General features: G+C 36.8%; 2 protein-coding genes across 2 annotated transcripts in view; one reads left to right on the plus strand and one right to left on the minus strand.

The window, feature by feature from the left end:
* The window catches only part of LOC140230992 (putative elongator complex protein 1), a 56,464-nt gene extending 48,973 nt beyond the window's left edge, over positions 1–7,491 (minus strand). Inside the window, exons 1-5 of the mRNA XM_072311140.1 lie at positions 7,181–7,491; positions 6,084–6,236; positions 4,986–5,067; positions 4,115–4,195; positions 247–432 (exon numbers count right to left, since the gene is read on the minus strand). Of these exons, the coding sequence (XP_072167241.1) occupies positions 247–432; positions 4,115–4,195; positions 4,986–5,067; positions 6,084–6,236; positions 7,181–7,330 (652 nt within the window). The 5' untranslated portion in view covers positions 7,331–7,491. The remainder of the gene's footprint in view (positions 1–246; positions 433–4,114; positions 4,196–4,985; positions 5,068–6,083; positions 6,237–7,180) is intronic.
* Positions 7,492–9,480: 1,989 nt separating this feature from the next.
* LOC140231108 (leucine-rich repeat-containing protein 49-like) overlaps positions 9,481–23,805 on the plus strand; it is a 44,829-nt gene continuing 30,504 nt past the window's right edge. The window contains exons 1-3 of the mRNA XM_072311259.1: positions 9,481–9,610; positions 12,987–13,076; positions 20,205–20,306. Of these exons, the coding sequence (XP_072167360.1) occupies positions 9,560–9,610; positions 12,987–13,076; positions 20,205–20,306 (243 nt within the window). The 5' untranslated portion in view covers positions 9,481–9,559. The remainder of the gene's footprint in view (positions 9,611–12,986; positions 13,077–20,204; positions 20,307–23,805) is intronic.

The raw sequence follows: 23,805 nt of genomic DNA on the forward strand, positions 1-23,805 counted from the left end.
TTTATTTCCATGGATCAGTTTCTACAGTACGAAACATGACAATGCCATGCAGATAATCATAATATTAGTGAATTGGTAATACACGTGTATAACCCAAACATGATATACTAGAAAGTGCTATATTTGAGCATACCCTTCTCTTTTATCCGGCCAAATCGATTACCATGAAGCAAGCCGGCCTCGACGGGGCTGGATACTTGAGGCCCTACTGTATATGAATTTGAGGAGGACTGCAGAAAGACATACCTGTCACTGAGTTAATCGAGCCGACTACAAAGCACTCTCCATCTCCCCGCCAACTGATGCGTATCTTGCGATCATCCCAAGCGAGGGCAGGCTTGGCATTTTCTGCCTGCCGCATGGCTGCCTGCTTGCCCTCCGATCCATGAAACTGGGTTTCCTTCTTGCCCCATCCCACAGTGATTGGTGTTTCTGTTTGGAATGAGATCACAACTTTGAGATGCACTGAAATTGACAGCACATGACATAAATGCATGTGAAAAATATCTACTTGTCGCTACTGAGAAAACCTTGGTAATATTTAAATATGCACATAAACATGTGATGTAATATAATCATCAACTATATACGTACTGCCCATGGTGGTGACTGTTATGACTGTTTTGTGAAATCACATGAAACTTAAAGATCCTATAATTGTCTCTTAATAGGTAAGTCTTGTTAATGAATCTACAACTATTCTGTTTTTCACCAGATTTTGCACATTCCATTTACTTTAGATGGAGTGGAATTGTAGCTGAAGTACAATTATGTACAAAATGTACCTGATCTTGAAAAAAATCACAGAAATAAGATCTTCAGTGGAGCTACATTGTATCACATTACATTTCAAGCTTTGATTTCTCAGCATAAAATACAGATGAAAACAATTCTATTTCAGAAAATGAATGATGGAATATTTCATATTCAAGTTTAAAACTGCAGATAATTGCATGAAATACAACTTGTATATATACACAAGTTGTATGTCATACATTTGTCTGTTTCAAGATCCAGACTGTAAATATCACAACACTTATGTACATATACTATTCTCTGTTGTGCCATCATTGATCCTTGACTAGAAATACATTGTGTTTTATGTCACTGATAAAGATGATTTGCAGGTACATACTGTAACTTCATACATATGTGACCCGCTACAACAAAAGGATCCCATAGTCAGGGGAGGACATTTTTTTGAAAATGACATGACATAATTCCCTTACTTTTCCACTTTAATTTCATATATAACACAACTCATAAAAATACTTGGTTGCAGAGATATCGATGATTTCATCAGCACATGTCAAGTGGTTGAGGAAATCAGAGTTTTGAGAAAAACGCCTTCAAATTTTTCCTTCCGACGCTACCATGATCAAGGGGAGGCGAGACAGTTTTCACCGCTTGACAATAGAAGGTATGCTCCTAGCGACCTCCGCAATGTGCATTCAAGCTTAGCGCCAGCGGTCTATGCACGACCAATCAATAACTAGGATGCAACACACTGACCAATAAGATCACTTCCTCGTTGCTAGGGGCGGAGTCTAGCTGCAGCGCTTAATCCAAATCCTCGGACACGTTTCTGTTACGTTGAAAGTCAGAAAATCATGGTCCAGAAAAACGCTGATTTCTTGCCTTTCCTTTGATTATTTAGCTTCGAAATTTCGGCAGATGATAGACAAAACATTAGGCTACGAAATTATGCCAAAAACAGAAAAAAAGATCGTTTTGACCAATTTTGATGATGTGACTTCAAACTCGATTTTCTCGGCTCAGCCGTCAGCGACTTTAGGATCCTTTTGTTGTAGCAGGTCACATATGTTTTCTCAGTCACTTTCCTCTTCACTGATAGGGTAGAGTATGGTAAGGCAAAAATCTGTTTCTATTCAAAGTCTAAATCCTACAGCTACATCATGTAATGTTTATGTAATCTTGCCTTTTTGAGACTGTTAATACAACACATCATGAGAAATTATAGCAGAGGTTCACTGTATGTTTGTAAAAGAAAGTGGAGTGCTGTCTGCATCCTATGTTTTGAAAACCTGAAATAGCACGTGTTTGTTATTTAATATCTAATACTGGAAAAGAAAAAAAAGAGGTCTAGAGGGATAGAATTATTTCAAGACAGCTAGAATGTGTAAACTGACTTGAAGATACTATGGAGTATGCCAATGTAATCTTCATTTCATTCAAAATTTCCTGAATAGATACCATGAAAAGCGTCTATATTAATGCAAGAAAATAAAGATGGATCATTTCCTTTTCTATAGATATTTACAAGTATTATAATTCAGAAATAGCTTGTTGAGAGCCTTTTCAATAAATTAATTGTAAATATAACAGTTGAATCTTTAACAGCCCTTTCTGTACCCTATAGTTCCTGAAATAATTTTGTGTTATTCAATAGTAAACAGAAGATGGGAATAAATGCACAGTGGTCTGTTACTAGTTGGATTGCAACAAACTGACTACTCAAATGATTGATAATGCAGTGTGGTTCTCTCTCTCTTTTCTTGGCTATTTTTGTCCTATGACAAAAATATTGTGAATCAGAATAAGACCACATTTCCATTGTACCCAGCAGACATCTCCAAATGCAGAATTCCCAGTCCCTTGGTACATGTGAAATCAAAGTCCTAATCACTATCTGGTGTTTAGCCTGTTTGTTGATACACAACAAAATAATAGCATTTACATTGCACCTTTTTATTACCAGTTACAATAAATAGCACAGTAGCACAACATTCATACCTACATACTGCACCATAAATCGCACAGTAATGAGAAATAAAGATACATGGCATGAGTAGAAACAAAATTTCCAAGGCATTCAATGAAACAGGTGATTTTTTTTAAAGAGCTTTCTACATACATGGTACATCAAGTGTATTTGCATGAAGTTGTTTTGTTCAGAGAGTATTCCAGTGATTAAGGATAAATGCAGAAAACTAATCACTCATGGATTTGTGTGTACAAGGGATTTGAAATAGTGGCTATGATGAGGAACGAGTGTTTTGCATAGAGAGGTGTAGAGAAAAGCGGTCAGATAAGGGCACTCATCTCTATGGGAAATATCTGGATATCTCACAGGTCCTTTCACACTGTACTTGTAAACAATTCTCGGTATCGCCAATGTGCAGAAAACTTCTGTGCATGCTATAAAGCCCTGTCACAGTAGTTGCACTGTGGCACTCCTCAGAGCAACTGCCACTTCCCGTTGTCTTGCACATGTCTTAGTCCCCATGCAATTCCATGCAATATTTGTCTGTTTTTCTTTTGTTGCTGCTTGTTTCTTCACTTAGAATTCAACTAAAAAAAGTGCTGAAAATTTCAGAATTGTACAGATTTGTGGTCACTAGAGTCATGGTTCACTACTGCATGGCTTCAATGTACTGGACACATGATGGAAAGCGAAGAAATCTTCAACAAAAAATACCCCTGGGCAAAGATGGAACATGACCCCAGTGCACGTGCAGCCAAAACCGGGGCAAGTTTGTCCCCTGAGCTTTCCCATGATGCATCTAAAACGCTGCTTTGCGCACGGCACGTAGGTATTGGCAATAGCCAGAATTGAAGCTGCCGCACCGCTATGTTACCACGCACATTCTGTGGCAACTTGCATCCATTTTCCAGCAGAGACTGACACCAAGATCATATGGTGTCATGAACTCCGTATACAAGCGTATGGTGATGTGCATGGTAAGATGGCGGCACAGTAGCTTCAAAGTGATTGGCCAATGAGATATCCAGATACTTCCTATACAGATCAGTGGATAAGGGTGATATGATCTCTCTTTATTATGATGTGAACATTTCCTTTCATGGATTGTACAGACTTTGGACGGTGGTGTGGATTTTTTTTTTTTCTAATATATGCAACTTAAAATACTGTATAGCCAGGAATTTTCGCATGCATGAAACTTTGGAAAATTTGCCAGGAGCCAAGGTTCATGAAAGTATATGTAAATGAAAGTTTTTGTTTACACAGTTCATTGAATGCCAGTTGCCAATTTGTGAAAGTTTCATGCAGTGACGTCGGCTCCGATTCATGAAAGTTTCATGACATGACATTACAGTGGGCAATTAGACTACCTACTGAGTAGAAACTTACGTTCACCAAACTCTTGTGGTTCTAGGGACGTTTCAAGAATAGGCACAAAGTCTTTTGTCATCAGCAGCAGAGTGTTCGCAGCTAGATGAAAGAAAATCAAAGTAATTCATTCTATTTTAAACACAAATACACACAAACACAGCTATTGACGTAATGCAGTGAAGACACTCAATGTTTGGGTATACAATTTTTTTTTTTCAGACACTAAAAAAAAATACAGATATTAGAATATTCTAACATAACTTATCCTGAACAGATACAAAAGATACAAAATATGTTTCATTAAAAAACAACTAGAGACAGCACATTATGCCATCTTGGCACTCCACCCAAGGCAAACTATTTCACCAATTTTGAGATTCTGGGATTGCTGCAACCTCCTTTGGTAACATCCACCTAATTTTAGTATTGTATACGCTGTTATTTTCGCATACAGATATTTTTGCTAATGACAAGGCCATAGACATTTTCGCGAGATGTTTTTTTTGCGAACTGACGCCGATGCTTACGTTAATGCACTATTAACAGGGCGCATGGAGACATTTTCGTGTGTTGTTAAATTGGCGATCCAACTGTGATTCGCGAAATTTGAGAAAATTAAACCCTCACAAATAACATCTTATACAGTATTTGGGCCCTTTCCTAAGCAACTACTAGTTTACAAGAAGATGAAACTGTCAACAACAACAAAAACAACAACAACAACAAAAGAGCTAATTTGAGACATTTGCGTCTTGCCCTTTGGGGTAACCTTTCACATAAAAAAAAAAAAAATCATGAAAACTTGCCAATTTGGGATATTCAGGGCCCAAAACCTACATATTCTGTGCAATGGTTGAGTGTGTTTGAAACCATGTCAAACAACATCTACCTGTTGCCATGACAACTAGCTCCTGGTCTGGACTCCAGCTCATGCAGCACAAACCATTCTCCACACTGCCGACACACTCCAGCTGTGAAAAGAGATGATGAGATGGGAGACTAATATCTCATTTATAGGAGGGAATTTGTTGAATCATAGCAGACTGAAATTCACACAAGCAAGCACACACACACACACACACACACTACGATGCTACAAGCTGGACATTATTGCTATCGAATTGTGCAATTTCCAGTAAATGTTATTTCCAGTACATGTTCCAGAGATGCAGACTTAATCAGAAGAAGAAGAAGAAGAATGACCTGGACAAAGCTTTGTTGTTATTGTGGGTTTTTTTTTTTTTGGTTTTTTTTTGTTTTTTTTTTGTTTTTTTTTGTTTTTGTTTTTGTTTTTTTTTTTTGTTTTTTTTTTTTTTTGTTTTGTTTGGGGGGGGGGGGGAGGGGGGTAAGGGGGTGGGGGTGGCATATGGGATATAATCATATCCCAAGAACTAAAGATATGAGTGATGACAACATCTTCTCAGATTGTCCCATCCCAAAGGCTTCTTTAAAAAAAAAAAAAAAAAGTGAAATATAACCTTAAAGGCATAATTTACCATTTGCAGATGAAACAAAAAAAAAAACAGCTTTAGTGCTTCAAAATAGTTTTAAATGTGAGTTAGGGATAGAAACAACCAATGTAAAATTTTGAATCAGTATAATTAATGTTCGAAGTATTGTTGAATATACAAAATGTGAAGAATAGTTATAGTAAAAATGTTTCTAGACTAAACCGTCTACAGTTATGGTTTAGTGAGAAAAGCAGTGATATCTCCTTATATTTTAGGCTTTATTGCAAAATTTTACATGGGAGGATGTTTTGTGACACAACTGACCCATACATATGCATCAAATGTGATATCTCGAACATTTTTTTTTAATCACTGCTCCCAAAGGTAAACTGTACCTTTAAATATGAATCCTGCCTTGATCTGATAAATTCTGTCAAAAACTGTAGGGGGCCTACGTGCAACTCCCCTATATCTCTACAGAATTACTCTCTTCGATTGAAATGCCATCATTTCAAAGATGAACTTGGAAACCTCACCTCCTCTGTGACTGTGTTGTACAGCAGAACATCGCCATTGGTAACAGTGATGCAGACGGCCTGCTGACCAGGCAGATGCTGGATGGACACCACGCTGTGTCCATCTGAGACATAATCAAAGCCATGAGATTTGAAGTCTACTGTCCACTCCACCTAGAATTGAGATAAAAATGGTATCAGACAGACCAATACAGCAATTTGCTATAAGATAACACATTTCCTACATATCAACTTACCATAAACAAAAATTTCTGATGCTTTAAAGATTTTCCACTCATAATCTATAGTTTATCGATTGGAAATAATTATGATTTGCAAAACCTACATCTACATGTAACTTGGTGATGATTATTTCAACACCTGTAGCTAATCAGCCATTTCTGGCTGATGCAGTAACTGAATTCAGTGCTAGTTGCAATTGATATGAAGTCTCTGTTTTTGCTTGATCTTTGTTCATAAAGAGTTGAGCAATGATCAATACCAAACATTCATAACTCTAGTCAATATCATCTTGTATGCAACATCAATGTCAATCAGCATGGTGGAGGCACTGTGGCACAGTGGATTCATTTAGACTCTTGACTATTAATCGGAGGTCTCGAGTTTGAATCCCATCAAAAGCTTACAAATACGTACATCCTGGGACAAGGTGATTTTATCCACCATGTTCCTCTCAACCCAGATGTATAAATGGGTACATGGCAACACGAGGGTAATGATTATGGCAGGGCCACTATCATCACCATTCAAGGGGGATGCTATTTGCAAACACGAAGAGTACAGAAACAACTGGATTTTTCCCAAACAGAGGCCTAGCTAAGCCTTTTAATACAAGAAATTCAAATGACAACCAGTCACAATGTCAACCATAATTCAAGGCCCTGATCGTGCCCCCAATGATACCGAATGTCACTATCGCTCTCATCTGACATCTACATCCTTGCACCATTATCATTACTACTGGTGTTGTTATTATCATTTTCTATTATCATGATTATCATTATCATTATTACTGCTACTATCATTATCATCATCATTACTAACAAATTATTATCATCATCATCATTATCATAAGAGTATCATAGAGTAATACACACCTCTTGGGTTGCAGGATTCAAGCACACAATGCCTTCATTGTTGGCTGCATAGACTTTGCTTGTATCAAAGTCAATGCTCAGAGAGTGCGAACCACAAAGTTCCTTTTTCCCGGCGATGCAGCGACGCTGGGTCAGAACAAGATTTCTCATCTTGATTGTGTGATTGTGCAGTGTATCAAACCAGCACTCAAACTTATTTAGCCACCTGGTTGAAGTGAACAGCAGCCAATATCAATGTAGAATACCTACAAGCAACAATCACTTGGCTTCAGACAGCTGTTATCAGATCGCATGTCCTTTCATCATGTAATCACCTGGCTGAATTCAACATTGAGAAAACAAAACTTGTATGAGTGCCATGGCCATCTAATGACATCAATATGTTACAACTGGATGCTGTAGGCCCTCACAAAATATCAAAGTACAGTCAACAATCTACAATGTATATATTGGCCACCTTTAGCATATAATAACATTTGAGAGTTCACTCTGCTTACATAAACATACAGCATGTTGTAGAACAAGTAAAAAATAAACCTAAACTCTATTTTTTAGGAAAGAGTTCTTGAACATATGGCAAAGTGAGCACGTCATCCCCTCACAACTTGCCATATAGTTTGTATATAAGATTGTGAAATTTCCAGTTTTTCATTCAAATGCAATTATGCCCGAGGCTCAACAAATATATCTAACTGATCACTATTCTGAATTGAATTCTCATCTTTTTTTTTCTTTTTTTTTGTACCCGTGGTACACGATCAATGGAAAATTGTGAGGTTATGACATGGTTAGCTCACTCATTTGCATATTAATATCCACTGTAAAGGAATTATTAATTGCAGAAATTAGCAAAACTTCAAAATGTCATAACTTCCTTATTTTTCATCTGATTTCGGTAAAATTTCTACCATTGAACTCATAGGATTTTACTATTTTTTATCAGACTGTTAAACTTATATTTGGACTGGATTTCCCCTATAATGTTTGGATTCAACAAAATTAAAAACATGCAACATACCCATAGGTACAGCGAGCGTACAGGGCTGTACGTCGCGAATGTCGAACCACGGGGTCACCCGGTGCCGAACAATGGTCACAGGCGTTCGAACGATGGTTGCAGCGCAAGCGTATCGATCATACACGCTATTTTGATTCCGCAACTTAAGATGTCGAATCAAGGGCCACTTGCTTTACCAGGTATTTTTGCAAGTTGTGAAATTTTGTAAATACCGTATTGGTCGACTTGCAAAACCCACAAAAATAACAAGTATTTAAAACACCACACAAATGGGTATGTTTTGTATGAAATGATTACACTAGAAAATAGACTGTTCTATAAACTATATCAGATAATGTCAATGACAATGATATGCCATCTGCTAAAAATCAGTTTCATCAGATATGAATTTATTTCAGTTCTATTCAAATCATCCTCTAGCTCTACATTCATTTTTCATTCTCATCGTGCATGCCTCGCAAATAATTTGTGTGGTGATACAGTACAAACGGTACATTTTAGACTCATTCCACTTCCAATTGTAAGACCAAATAGACTACTGAAGTACTACTGTATCAACATAACTCTGTCTAACCATGTTTTATGCTACAGTCCTGTACTACTGTAGGTTTAGTTAGACCATTGTACAGCATGCATGCAGCATGTAGACTATCACATCAGTCAGAGCACTCATTGTCGGTGTTATTGGTTATTGACACCATTGGCATTGTTTTCTTGCGCTAGCGAGAGTTCAAAGGAATTCCACACTAATAAACTCCCACACACAGACACACCGCTCTCGCTCCCCTGTTTGAAGTTGAATGACCACTGTATTATGTATGTTACCTGCAACTAGAACAACCTTGATTCCAAGACTTTCGAGCAACAAGCAGCTGCAAGCATGCAGAAAAGGCGTCAGCTCCTCAGCAGCACACCGTTTCACAAGTAAAAGCGTAAATGTGGCCGTGGAGCATCATACACGCATCGTAATCGCACCGGAGGCCTGCAAAAGTTTCAGGCCGAAACTTCGGGGACGATCAGAGCGAATTGCCGGTGCCGTAAATTGATTTGCATGTGTGACGATCGTGTTGCCGAACAAATGTGGAAATTATTATTTTTTTTTAATTTATGTAAGAATAAAATTAATGAGTAGTAAAATATTTCTAAAATCATTTTTAAATTGTATTAATATAATTCATTTTATTTAATAACCTTAAAAATTTATTTGACAATTGGCTTATATTCCTGTCAAAATACAACAATTGAAATGGATGAAAATCGCCGTATCTTGGTGCCGAGACTCTCTCTGCGATCGTGTAGAAGATCAGGATGACTGTTATTTTCTACAATTTTTTAAGCAAAAATTATTGAGTTATGACAAGATGTATGCATATAACAAGAAACGACAGAGACCGGGCATCGCATACAAGGAGGTATGTATGTAATAGATTTTAGATGGTGTGTTAGAAGTATCATTATTTTATTGGCTCGCTTTCGAGATTTTGTCAACATCTTGCTCTCTCACCTCTTTACCACAGTCCCATATGCCACGAATGGTGTGTGGTTGTTGTAGTCGGAGATTGTTTGTAAATTTAAATTGTAACAAAACACACGATTATAAAATAAAGCCTAATCATGAAAATCTGCACTGTAAAGTAGGTGTAGACTACTACAATACAGCACCTCTTGGCGCATTTATAACTAATATTATTCTTGTGTAACCAGCTGCCTTTTTTTGTTGTGAAATTGTAACTTTATCTCCATTTTAGGCCTACGCCGCTAACTACACGCAGCCGCTGTCGCGAAGCGACAGTGGCTGCACGTCTACTCCTTCGCAGACGTTGTCATTTTTCAGTGGTGGTTGTGCGACTCCTTCATGAATATCTTTTTTAATCATGGAAAACTGAAATATAAGGAATCCCCGTAATCTATGATAATCATCCAATAATCGATATGCGTATTTTTTTTTAATTACGTCAAAAACCTACCGAAATCCGTCCTTAAAATCAGGTCTGTGAGCGTCCGTATTGCTTCACTCCTCATCTTCTGCGTGTTATTGAATGGCAATCACTCTCCTATGCTACAACGTAGGTAGTCGGAGGTAGTCGGAGTGACGTCAAATCATGAGAGCAGCACGCGCGGAAATACATGGTAGAAGCACAGAACTCTTAAGAGTTCTGTGGGTAGAAGACGACAAGCTTTACGTAGCACACGAAACGCACGGGCATACGTAAAATGCTAACACGGTACCTCGGGTTGGGCGTTCGTGGCTGTTCGTTTATTTTGTGAATCATCGCACAATCTACTCCGAAAAATTCAACAATAAGGTTTGGATACCAACAAAACACCAAATTCAACTCAACCATCAGCAACATACGATATAGGTGGGTGGTACCTGTTAAAATCAAACAAAATAAAAGACATTTTTGTGGTCTTGCCGTCAAAAGCGACGGTCGTTTATGTACGTTTAAACACTAGTACATGTCAGACTGCTGTGCTGTGCACAGCGGTCTGGTCAGGCTATATTAGGCCTAAACATTGCACAGCACAGTTAGGCTTAACCAATGGTGTTAACGTTAGGCCCTAATCTTCATGTTTTAAGGAAACCACCGCACTGCACTATTCTAGAATTTACAGTAGAAAATTGTTATTCAACTAGCCTGACCAGGCCAGATGCCGTGCTTCGCATGGCTTCTCCATACGCACACTTGTGTGCAGCGACAGTCGACAGGGCTGTAAAGGGGCACTAGATGCACTAAACATGCATTAACTCACCTTGCATATTCAATAACCGACATATAAGTCCATCGATCATTTGAAATGCAGCTCTGCACACAAGCAGTCGGTAGATACAGTACACGTATGTTGTATAAATGTTCAGCACATGCCGTATATACTGTATAAGTTGTTATTTTCACGAGGGTTTAATTTTCGCGAATTTCGCGAATCACAATTGGATCGCGAATTTAACAACACGCGAAAATGTTGCCATACACTGGAGTAACAATACATGCAAGATAGCGTTGGTGTCAATTCGCGAAATCAACATCTCGTGAAAATGTCTGTCACCTTCTAATTTGCGAAAATATCTGCACGCGAGAATAACAGCTTATACAGTAACTTAACAGTCAGTTGTTTGATCTGAACATGGAGGTAGATGATCTGAATGTAGCGAGGATCTGAATTGGCTTCTTGTATAGTGTCTTTGAAAAGCTAAACTTGTTTTCTCCCTTTCAATAGCCAAGTCTGAACAATAACTTTATAGTGTTTTACACAGCGTTTGAGGGTTGTTGCGTTGTTTAATGTTGGTGTGTCTATGTGTGTGTGTGTGCAGCCCCTTTTATCTTTTTCTTTTTGTCTTTCTATATTTCATTCTTTCCTTTTCCTTTTATTTTCAAGTAGTGCTAATTTTTCCTTTCCTTCTTATCAATCTGTTCTTTTTTCCTTTCAGCTTTTCACAATTTTCTATTCATTCTTATTTTATGCCAATCACTCTGTTATTTGTTTCTTTCTGCTCATCTTTCCCTCCCTCTACCTTTCTTTTATATCTTTTCCTTCTGTTTCCTTCTTATGTATCTTTTTCTCTATTTCCTTTTCAACATGTATACTTCTCTTTCTTTCCTTTTTATTCATCTTTTCTTTCTTCTCTTTCTTTCCTTTTTATTCATCTTTCCTTTATTTCCTTTATTTCAGTTTTTCTCTTCCATTCTATTTTAAATATGCTGTCCTTTTTTTTTCTTTTTCATTCTTATTTTTGTGTTCTCCTCCTTTCTTTTCAAACGTATCAATCTTTCCCTCTCTTTCCTTACAATGTAAGTTTCTCTTTTTCATTCCTTCCCTTATTTTTTTTTTCCATTTTATGTCTATCTTCTAATTTGTAGATCTTTTGGTTTATCCCCCCCCCCCAGTTTTACTTTTTAGTACTCTATGTTTTTATTTATTTCCTCCCCCTTTTCCAATCCTTTTTTTGTTAATTGTTGTACACATTTCTTTTCTCCTTCTTCATCTCTCTACTCTGTCCTCTCACTTTTTCACCCTATTTAATTCAGGGCAGGTGCAAGGGGGGAGGGGGGACTTTTTTTTTGCAGCAGATAGAGGGTCTGACTTCTTCTTGGGTGAGCCCCCACTTTTTTTTTCCGAAAATCTAGGGTCTGACTATTTTCAATTAATTTATTTTTGTCTGTGCTGCTTCTCAGTTGATGTTGGTAAAGAATTGCCAGTGAAAACTGTGAAGACCTTTGTTGTTGTTGTTTTGCTTGTCAGCTGGTTTTGGTTGACAAGTGGCAGCGAAATGTCCCCCCCCCCCCCCCCCCCCGTTCCAATAAACTGGGCCCACCACTTTGAAAAACTTGGCACTGCTGTAATTTGAAGTCTGTTTTGCTTTTGGAGTGGCGTTAAATCACAATTTTGACATTCTTACTTCATTCGAGCACACCCACCCACACACATGCACACAACATCATTAAACAACAGCAAAACCCCCAAACCCCAGTCAGCCGCTACTGCAAGAATTGGTACAAGGAAATAAATGCTTTCCTCCTCAATACCTCAACACTTGCCAAATGTGCACTCATGTGTGTATCCGTGCACATGCGTGAGCTAACAAGGGTAGTAGGGTAGTGTAGAGCGGTGGTCTTCTGGTATGGTATTGCAACCAGCGCACACGTGTGCAACAATGTGGTGGGGTATTCTGCTGTTGTTTCCAAATAAATGACTATTAGAAGAGTGTTGGTATTTTATACTGTTTAGCGACTTTTGATGTATACATACACATACTAAATATTTCTTTATGTAATCCTTTTCTTCAAGGTAAACTCCCTTGGTCTCCAGTTCAGTCTTCAAGCCAATGCGTCAGCAGTGAATGAGAGGCCTGGTGGCAAGTCAGCACAGCCACCACATGTAAGTTCTCTCCAGTCATTTCACCTTTCAGCATCATGATTTGTCATGTTTCCTTTAGATATTCCCAAATGTTCATTGCCGATGATACACATGCATGTTTAAGATGCATTTAAGGAGGTTTAAGAAAAAAGTTGTTTTAGTGAAATTGACGTAATTAAAGAAACTATAAAGTGCAGATACCGTAATAGAAACATTATGATCATAGAATGCAAGCAGTGTCCTTTACAAAGAAATCTTTAAAAAAAAATGTCATTTAATACTAGTATTCAAATGGCATAACGTCACTTGCCAAGAATTTGTTATGTTCTGAATACTTTTGATGACCATAATGACTGTTCTTAAATATGTAAGAAAGAATTGACTTGTCTTCTTTTCGAGAGAAATTTATATGTTCGATATATATTCAATTTAGTCTTATTGGTCAAATTCTACCTACAGAGCAAATGGGAAAACAGTGTTGTGTACATACCAGGATAGACAGTCACATTTGAATAACAAGTTTCAATCCAACAATAACAACAAAAGAACAGGTATTTGCTGCTATATTTCTTTGATTCAGTGAGAAGCCTACCTAGCTGCTTTATATCATTATGTCAAATGTGATGCAAGTAGATTGTTTGAGAAAAAGAGGTGACCAACAAAATGGGGGTGGCCAAGTAAGAAAAACAAATAAATCTTTGTAATATATCTGCCCATTACATGTATCAATATTTCTCTGAAGATCAATTGTCATTTACACAACTTGTTCATAGTAATAGTAAAGAGAAGGCATTTCAACAGCAAGACTTTCTAACTGATCTTTTCCTGTTATGAATGTACGTACTTTGTATATATCATGTCTGTTTCCATGAAATCTTTTATTTTTTTTTTTTTACTTTTTATATATGATTTATGATAATCTCAAACACATGTATTGTCTCTTACGCTGTGTTTGTTACTAGGCCAATACTACTATAAAGAGCGGCCAATTTTATAAACATTCAGAATTTGTCAAGGGTTGTAGTCATTAGTATACTAAGTCTTCACATTGATGATAAAGATAAAGTGATAAGTTATGCTGTGTTTGATAAGTGAGCTTTAGTATCATCGTTTTTTTTTTTTTTGGTTGTTGTTGTTGTCATTTGTCTTTGTTTTGTTTATCTTTACCAAATGTTAAGCTAGTTATTCAATTCTCTGCATGAGGAGGTCTGTGCAATTTAATTTTTATTCAAAATCACGATATATTTCACAATGTTAAGATCCAGATAAAGAATACAATCTGTATTTCATTTATGTGTTGTTGAAATGTATGCATACATTTGTGTGTGTGTGTACGTGTGTCAGCGAGTATATACCATTTGTTTGTTTGTTTGTGTGAGTGTGTGTCTAATAGTGCATTTGTGTGAAGAGATGTCCATGAATTTGTGTGCACTTGTGTTGCAGACATGCTGTACTTAGTTTGTTTTTCATTAGCCAGATATACAATGTAGATATTGAAACTGTAGAGGGAGCTACACAACAGCCAGATGTGTGTGTGTGATTGTGATGAAAATGACTGCTAACAAAAATCCATCTGCTGTAGACCCTCAGACTCAAGAAGTGCACTTAAAAGTGCACTCATGTTCTTTGGTTACCTTTTTTTTTTTTTCCTTTTTTTTTTGGCAAATGTATTGTCTTGTAATGAAAGAGAACATATGCATTGAGAATATTAATTGTTTTACATTGGTTGGTATGAAACTGTTTATATTACATGTGTATTGCAATTAATACTCGATGTAGATGTAACATGAACTTAAGTTAAATTCTCATGTTGTGTATACCTGTGCAAAACATATCCAGTGAATGCTTTTTCAATTAGTTATTTTTTTTACTTTTTAAAAATATTTCTGATAGACCTTTCAAAATCGATCTGTCATTTGTGCACAACACCCAACTTCAGAAAGGAATGACCCTCAGTTAACTGTGTAAGACAGAAATTTGCTTTTCTGTCTGTTTTTTTTTTTTTTGAAAGATCTAGTCATAGTTGTATTTGTACAAACAGAGTAATGTGGTGTGATATCTTACTAAATGTAGCACGTAATCTATTAATTTCTTTGTTATTTGAAGAGAAAGCATGAGAAAATAAAATCCCTCAATTTTCACTCAGTGATTGAACCCACTTTGCTTTATTGCCCCTAATACAAAAGTACAGAAAAGCTGCTTTCAGTTTTGTCTGTTCCTCCTTAGCCAATGTTTGAGAAATGACAGGGATTAACAATTTGCATCTTTTTTCTTTACTTTTTTCATTTTCAAGTTCATTTGGTGTCAGTTATTACATTGTATGCCTCAAATCTTATGATCTGTCTGAATATTACAGCCTGTATGTACAGCTGTACAAATTGTAAAGAATGAATGTGCAACTGGTGTGTACTTTCCAACAGTAATGATGTTTGGCAGGCAAACTTCTCATGAATTAAACCAATTTTTGTATGGCCCAAATTTAGAAGCTAAATTCTTTATGGTAGTTTAAAGAATTGCTAAGTCATGCGTAAGTAAGTAATAATTCAGTAAACTATTGATTTTAAGCTGCAGTGTGCAGTTGAGGAAGTTTTTTGTTTTTTGTTGTTTTTCAATTATATTCAAACTGGGAAAAGTAATTGGTAGGCAACTTACTGTAATATGAAATTATTGATTTGACTCTCAGTGACTTTGTTTTAGGGCTGTTTTGAACGTTTTTAAACATGGACCAAATTTACTTGTTTTTACAGTGTCGCAGATATGAAGATGTTACTTGCTGTAGTGAGCCATTGGGTTTATTCTCTTCTTTTCCTTTCTACTAATTGAGCAGGCTAAATAAGTTATCTCACAGACTCATGAAAATCAGAGTCAACTTGTTCATCTGGCTACAATGTACTTAAAGACAAAAACAAAAGCCTCTGTGAAGGAAGGAATGGGCAGTAGAATATGAAAAACAGATATTTTTTGTTGTTTGTTTGTTTGTTTGTTTGTTTGTTTTTTTGTTTTTTTTTTTGGGTTCTGACTCTCTCATGTATGATTGTCAATAGGTGCCATATTCCTCACAGAAATTCCATCATTATCACTGCCCATTGACCTGGGTGCTTCTGAAGTTGGACTTCTCGCAACTAGTCAATTAATTGATTGGATGTGCCTATTCAGAAGTCAAGTAGTGGTTTTCTATGAAGGCTAAATGAAGACAAGATCACCTTGTTTTTCAGATATCTCTTTGAAGTCCTGTAAATGCATTTAATGCATAGTACCCTCTTTTCAAATACTTGTCAGTCTCCACACTTGATAAGGCCTTCACGTCTAGATGAAAAGCAAACATAAAGAGAAAGAGAAAATAAGACAGAGACAGATCCGGACAGAAATATAGATCAACACCAACAGACGTTGAAGAGAAACAGAGAGGGAGAGAGAAGGGGGGGGGGGGTGATGGGAGGAGGAAAAGAAAAGGATGCATAGTAATGTGACCCTGAGCTGTGTAAATACAATATGAATGGGAGCCAATGGGGGTTGAAAAGAACTTCCACTGAGCCTGGGGCATGGGAGCAAACAAAAAGTGTGCATGTTATAATCTCTCCCATTGTTATTAGGATCCCTTCTTTCCTATTTCAAGATAATTGTATTTAAAGGGTTGAAACGCTTTGTGATAAAATAACACAATGGATTTCAACCCTATAGATGCCTATTGATATGAATAAAAAATATACCTTATGATATGAAGCATTCTTTTTGCTGCTTTGTAATTTGTACTTGATCAGATTTCTATGCTGTAGATGAATTTAAGTTATCCTTACACCCCCCCCCCCAAAAAAAAAACAACAACAACTAACTAACAAACAAATGAAAGAAACTGGGCTGAACCCCCTCTAATTTCTTAATATTATCAGGTAGTTATTTGATGAGATTTTTTTTAAGCAATCTTTAGTCCCACCCCTTCTCCCTTGGCACTGCAGGAGTTCACCTATTGATAGAGCACCTCATTCTGTCAATAGCATACTGGCATGAAGCTTGTGTGCATGTTTGTTGAGCTGTGTCGGCAGGTGTCATATTGGGTTTCAGTTCAGTGTGCAGGAGTTGGTTAATCATCGATGGAAAAGCGCAGGTATAAGTACAGATAAGCAGCAATACCTCCAGTAATCGTGGCCTATCAAATCAAGGTATCTCTTCCTTAGCAACGGGCACCCAGAGTGGAATGATTTACGGTTTCAACATTCTTGAAGAGGATTGGTCCATGTTTGCTCATCTATAGGCGGAGTTCCTATTTTTGTTTATCTCCTTGTGAATTCAACAAGTTTGGTATCAATATTTGGTGACAGCTTCATCTAGAGAGTTTTGTCACAACAAAATTTTGAATCCAGGCGTTCGGAATGACTGCGGTATTGTCAGAAGTGACATCTTCGATTGATGGACTACAAGAGTACCATGTTTTTTGCACAAGCCCTCACCTTTCATGTAGTGGGCAAGCCTCAGGATGGCTTTAGGTGGAGCTAGCCTCATATTAGACGGGATTCCTCTTAAGACCGATTGATGGATATCTAGGTGTCCGTTAGGTGCCGGCTGAATCGGTCAAAACAATAACCAGTGCATGAGTTGCTTTTCGAGACAGGGCTGTGGGATGATCTCAGTGTGATATGCACCCCTGTGAAAGGAAACTTTTTGCATACAGAATAAGTGTTTTGATGTCAGCTATGAGTTCGTACTCAGTGGAACTTTACTGTCAGGCAGTGACCTCTTGATCCCTTGCAAGAATCACAGCGGTGTCAGATGTCGCAAGTTTGAAATAGTTTGTGAGGAGTCAAGGGCGCATTGCATGATCTTCTCTGCGGTTGGACATGAGCTCATGGGTGAAAGTTTAAGTCAAGGAATCTGATGATGCCTATCAGGAATGACCAAATTATTTGAATAGCCTACTATCTCAAGTCTGGTGCTTACAATTTGGATGATATAATCTGGATTGGTTCAAGGGTAATCTGCAACATCTGTGCATTCATTGACTGATTTTTGGCAGGCAGTTAAGCTTTTACAACTACTTCAGGAAGTGTGTTCTGTTGTCATCATTTGCTCAGTACTAAAACATGGAAACTGTCTGTGTCTTATTGGAAGATCCTGTCTTTGCTGGAAGATAAATTTAATGTAGTCAATATGTCTTCTGTGAAGAAATGGGAACATGCCTGGACTCTGTGCATTGCTGGCATCATTTGGATCAGATGACCACACGTTGCCGCCATGAGTATAAATTTCCCCTTTCAAAAAGATACTGGAGACATTCTGATTCTGAAGGGAGCTATTCCATTCTTGATGCAAAACTTTTCCTTTTTTGTCTGTTTGTTTAAGTTCATCTCTTCAACAAATGAGGGTGGAGAAATGCTTTAATGTAGGACCTGTGCAATTACTACAAACATGTACGTGGACCTAAGTTACCATCGTGAGTTTTGGAAAGAGCGTGAAATTTTCATTTGGCAACTGACTTTGGTGTAATTATGCTCAAGGCCTGCATGGTATTCTCTAGAGTGTTTTTGTTGTGGAACAGATTGGAGGGAGATTTTAATCACCACATAATAACTTGCCATGAAGAAATCTCAGGATTGCAGGCGTTCAGCAGATGCACTGTCATTGCCTGTCATTTCAGTGGTAAGTTTAAGAGGAAATTTTGTGCTGAAGCTGAAGGTACTGTTATTAACATAACAAACAAATATTTGTGATCAGTGACATGTCACCCACTTATAGATATTGGTTTCCTATCCAACTGGAAAGTTTTTGTCAAAACTCTGAGAAGATTGCAAGGTTGACATCACTCAGAACAGGGCCCTTGGGAATGCCAGACAACTGTAGAACAGTTTTTATCAGCACAAAATATAGCACAAATATACTGTATCTGATCCCTCTACATGTACACATAATGATATATGTTTTTATTTCACTTCTGTTTTTTTTTTAATGAAAGATTTCTGTTTCTGTTTAGATTGTCATTTTATCATGTTGAGTATCATCATACTATATGTAGCTGCTTGTACTCAACAGTTTTTTTTTTTTTTTTTTTTTTTTTATAGAATTGAGCATAGTATCATGATATCATATAAGATAAATTGATCCATAAGATGTTGCTTGTATGGAGTATCTTGGGTCGTTTCACAGTTTTACATTGTCTCTTGTGGCTGTATACCACACAGCTTGTATGTTGTATCGTTTGTTGATGAGAGGAGGTTAAAGGGATGGTGTAGTTTTGGTTGAGATAGGGTTTCAATTTTCAATTTTTTGGTATTAAAGGTAATGAGAAACCTCTTATGAAAATTAGAGCTCTCACAATTCTATTAAAGAGGAATTCAAAAGTTTATTTGATAAAACTTGTTTTTGAAATGGCTGAAATATATATTCAAAAACAAAGAGGTCCTCTAAAAGGTGGGGGTAATGACCCACCTTTTATGAAAACTACTTTGTTTTACTTTGTTTTTGGATATCTCAGCCATTTCAAAATGATTTTCAGCAAGTAAACTCTAATTCCTCATGAATAGAATTGTATGCTCTGTATGTAACAAGTAGTTTCTGATTATCTCGCTTAAAATCTAAATCCCTACCTCAACCAAAACTATGCCATCCCTTTAACTACAAAGAAGAGAAAGTTTGGTTGTTAATAGTCCATCATCTGTAGCCTAAAAGTTTGCATGTAACACGTTCATGTGTACACATAAATTAACTCCTCATTATAATTGCATTAACATACATTCGTTAGATTAATTTTCTTGACATCATGGTCAAGAAACTTTCTGAGAATGAAGTAGTCATTTATCGATGGGAATCTGTATGTGTCATATTTTGTCTGATGTCTGAGGATGACAAAGCTGCAGGCCTATAGGCCTGACAAAATCACAATGTAGGCCTACTGTAGCTGTCCTTGGATAAAGCCACAAGTACATGTATGTTGTGTAAATTGTTGTGCATGTTTCTGTGTGTGTGTGTGTGTGTGTGTGTGTGTGTGTGCATGTGTGTGTGTGAGTGTGTTTGTGTGTGTGTGAAACACAGTTTTTGACATTCATCTTCATAATTTTTAATCAGTTGTCCATCATACTTGTAGATCATGTAATGTTTTCTCTTTGATGAATGATCATGACTCTGCATCATCACCATTAATTTTTGTGATTCGTTAAGACTGATTTCCGACTGACCGTGAAGAAGATGCCAAGTTCTCCCCTCATTCGCGTACGAAAGAACAGCGAATCATCACAGGAGGAAGCCCATTCCACAGAACATGTAAACCCAATAACCATGAGTGTCTTCAAAGCAAAACTAAATTCACATATTATCCGCAATATCTGTAATTGATGCTTTTTCTCCTTGGACAAGACAGCAGAATCATGCATAGTTCACAGAAGGACTTTTTGTAATCATCAACTCTGCTGATATAATAGATGATTTTGTTTCTTTAAAAAAAAAAATAGAAAGTTCCTGTATGAAAGTAGTTTTGTTCTTGTTAATACATTTCTCATTTGAAGAAAAATCAACTTCCTTTGCATATGAACAAAACAAAAAGGGAAGGATTTATATTGGAAGGAGATACTGATACAACAGCAAAAAAAAAAAATAGAAAGAAACAACATGGAGCTCACTTGGATGATATATGTTGATGCAGAAAGTTGCATCAGACTTGTTATGCACATTGCAGCAGTTTGACATACACTAATGTACACTATAAGTGTATATGATGAAAGAAACATCTAAGGTAATGAAAAAATAGAAAGAAAGTTTTAATAGCTTCATAATACGTATATATTTGCATCCTCAAATGCATTGTACCAGTCTTGTCCAAGGCATTTAAACATCACTGTCATACACGATTCATTGCACTCATGGTGATGTCGTATCAATATCTTATTACACTTCACTGCAGCAGAAAGTGGGACGCACCTGCACAACGTCATTCACTGCATGAATGGAACAATTAGTCACTTTGTGTTCACATTGGTAAACTTGTGTTTTCACCACTGAACTGCTGAGAAATTGGCCTTTTGAGATATTGAGATATTACTGGATCCTTTTTTTAAATATTATTCCAGAGATATGAATCATGGTTTTAACTTCACTCAGTCTCATATTTACATCAAAAAGATAAGAAAAGCATCAAGTGAAAAGAATACACATATGCTGCTGTTAGCAGTATTTTATGTCAAGCACTGAACGAGCTTCATGTACACGTATGCTGGCCTTCATTTTGCCTTTAGTAGAGTTCAATGAAGACCTTATTTTTGTTCACTTGATTCCCTTGTTTTTGAACAATGTATATCACTTACATGTACAACATGTATGTTATGCTGTGTACATGCAACACCATGAAAATGATATCATGTTTGTCACAATGATGCGGCACACATTGTGGGTGAAAGTCTTTTATGCTTGGAACACCAAAGGTGCTTGGGGCTTTGTTTTGACCTTCTTTTCTCACTGAAACCAGAGAAGTAAATTCATTTGGAACATGGTGTACATTATTCGCTCATATTCAATGTGTGAGCGCTCATTTATGTGTTGTTATCAGCTCATCACCTCTGTATTCATGTGGCACACTTTATCTTGATGGCGGGATTATAGGGCCTACTGTACATCCTTTTAACCTGATAGATCCATAGTAGCTTGAATTAAGTTGGGGGTTGCTAGGTTAGGATATAGGGTTTATCACTCTATGCCCTAATTTGTCAGTTGCTGACATTGATCCTCCTGGTTGCTCAGCAACCATCAATCAATGGCTGCTTGAGCACCATGCTCAGGCTGTGATGCTACTCTCAATACATTTAAATGCACTTGCCATGTTTCGTCAGATTGCTTCAAAATCTATTTCTTTACATGTTACTAGAATGTAGAGCCCAAACATGTTTTGATGCCAAAATGGGAAAGTCAGTGTGTGAAGCAGGACTTCAGACTTACAGAGAAATTTAATTCATGCACTATACAGTTGTACAATTGTACTATCACTCTGTGCTTTGTTTTAAAGGCATTATTTACCATTTTCAGATGAAACAATACCCCAACTTTTAATAGTGCTTTAAGATAGTTCTAAAATGCGAGTTAGGAATAGAAACAACCAATGTAAAAATGTTAATCAGTATGATCATCATACTCTATGTTAAGTATAGTTAAATATACAAAAATGTAAACAATAGTTAATAATAAAATTATTTCTAGAATATGGTTTAGGTATTGAGAAAAATAGTGATATATCCTTATATTTTAGGCTTTATTGTGAAATTTTGTATGGAAGGATGGTTTGTGATACAACTGACCTACAATGTACACATGTGCATCAAATGTGGTAACTCAAACATGTTTGTTTTTTTTTTTAAATAACTGCTCCCAATGGTAAACAGTACCTTTATTGTGTAACATTGTCTCTCAATTTGTTTGTTTGTGAGCACCATTGTACAGCATTAGTTAAAGTATATGTTGCCTTAAGCAAGTGAGTTTATGGCACCCTGATCATCATAGAATACTCAATACTACTTTGAAGAATTGCAGCTGCCACAGCTGCTACTTTTTATATGTTTCATTTGGTATTTCATGAAGTAGGTTATGATGCTTTACCTGAAATGTTTCATAAGCACTAGATGATATACGGAAACCAACTGGTCAATGCATGATGTTCTAAGCCAAAGATTTAAATGTAACTTCTTCTTTTTTCTTTTATTTTTTTATTTTTTTGAAATGCTGATAGATTTTACAAAACAAAATCACAACCATAGGGATCTATTTCAAGGTTGATCATGTGCACTTGTTTATTAACACTTTCAAAAACCTGATGAGTGAAAATCCTTTATCATACTACAGTGCAGCTGGATGAAGCTGTATGAAGCTGTATGACTCTACAGCTACTTAAAGTCAGCATTTCAGAGAGAGCAGCTGTTTTCTTTGTTCATGTGTGAATATTTGTGCTCATCGGCTCTCAATGATGTGATGGTTTATGATTGATTTCTTGAGGGAGCTGGCAAAGTCAGACAAAAGCAGATTATTTTGGGTGCAAAGCTGCGATTCAACAACATCACTTGTACACCACCAACACACCTGCACTGTTAGCTCATAAAGTCACAGCTTGCTACATTCTAAATTTGATCATAGTGCTACTGTCACTGTCAGTAATGTTGGATGTTGCTTTCTTTCTTTTTTTCATTTTTGTACGAATGGGTCGATAAAAGTGTTTCAATGTCAACTGTCTGTTAGAGCTTAATAGGGCATTTGTGTGTATATGTGTGTGTGTGTGTGTGTGTTTAAACACACCTGGGACTTTTCGATTCTGTATTGTTTGAAATCTTGTCAATGGTATTCTTTCTTCTTTTTTTGGGGGGGGGGGGTCAATTTGTTTCAACCCACTCCCAACTTCAAAAAACGGAGGGGTTGGGGGCAGTTTTTTATGGAAATGGGGAAAAAGTTGTGTTTCCTATGTTGACTATGAATTGAGTTTGATTTTTATTAGCGGGTATTTTCGACCCTGTGCATGAATCTGTGTAGAAATGAACACAGGTTCACCTTTTTGTGTATTTGTTTGCAGTATTTGGTCTCCAAAGCACCATCCACTTGATAAATGCACTTTGCTTTTTGCATGTATTTGTGAGCTGATTAAAGGAAATCAGTTATAGTTTGAATGCTTTATAAGAGCACCTTAGATAACTCATTCATATCTGATGTTACTGGAAAACCTGTGTAGACACAGATGAGGGTTATCAGTTCATATGTGTGTGTTTAGACCCCTGTGGATACTAATCACTCA

This window comes from Diadema setosum, chromosome 7 (genome assembly GCF_964275005.1).
Source record: "Diadema setosum chromosome 7, eeDiaSeto1, whole genome shotgun sequence".
Taxonomy (NCBI): domain Eukaryota; kingdom Metazoa; phylum Echinodermata; class Echinoidea; order Diadematoida; family Diadematidae; genus Diadema; species Diadema setosum.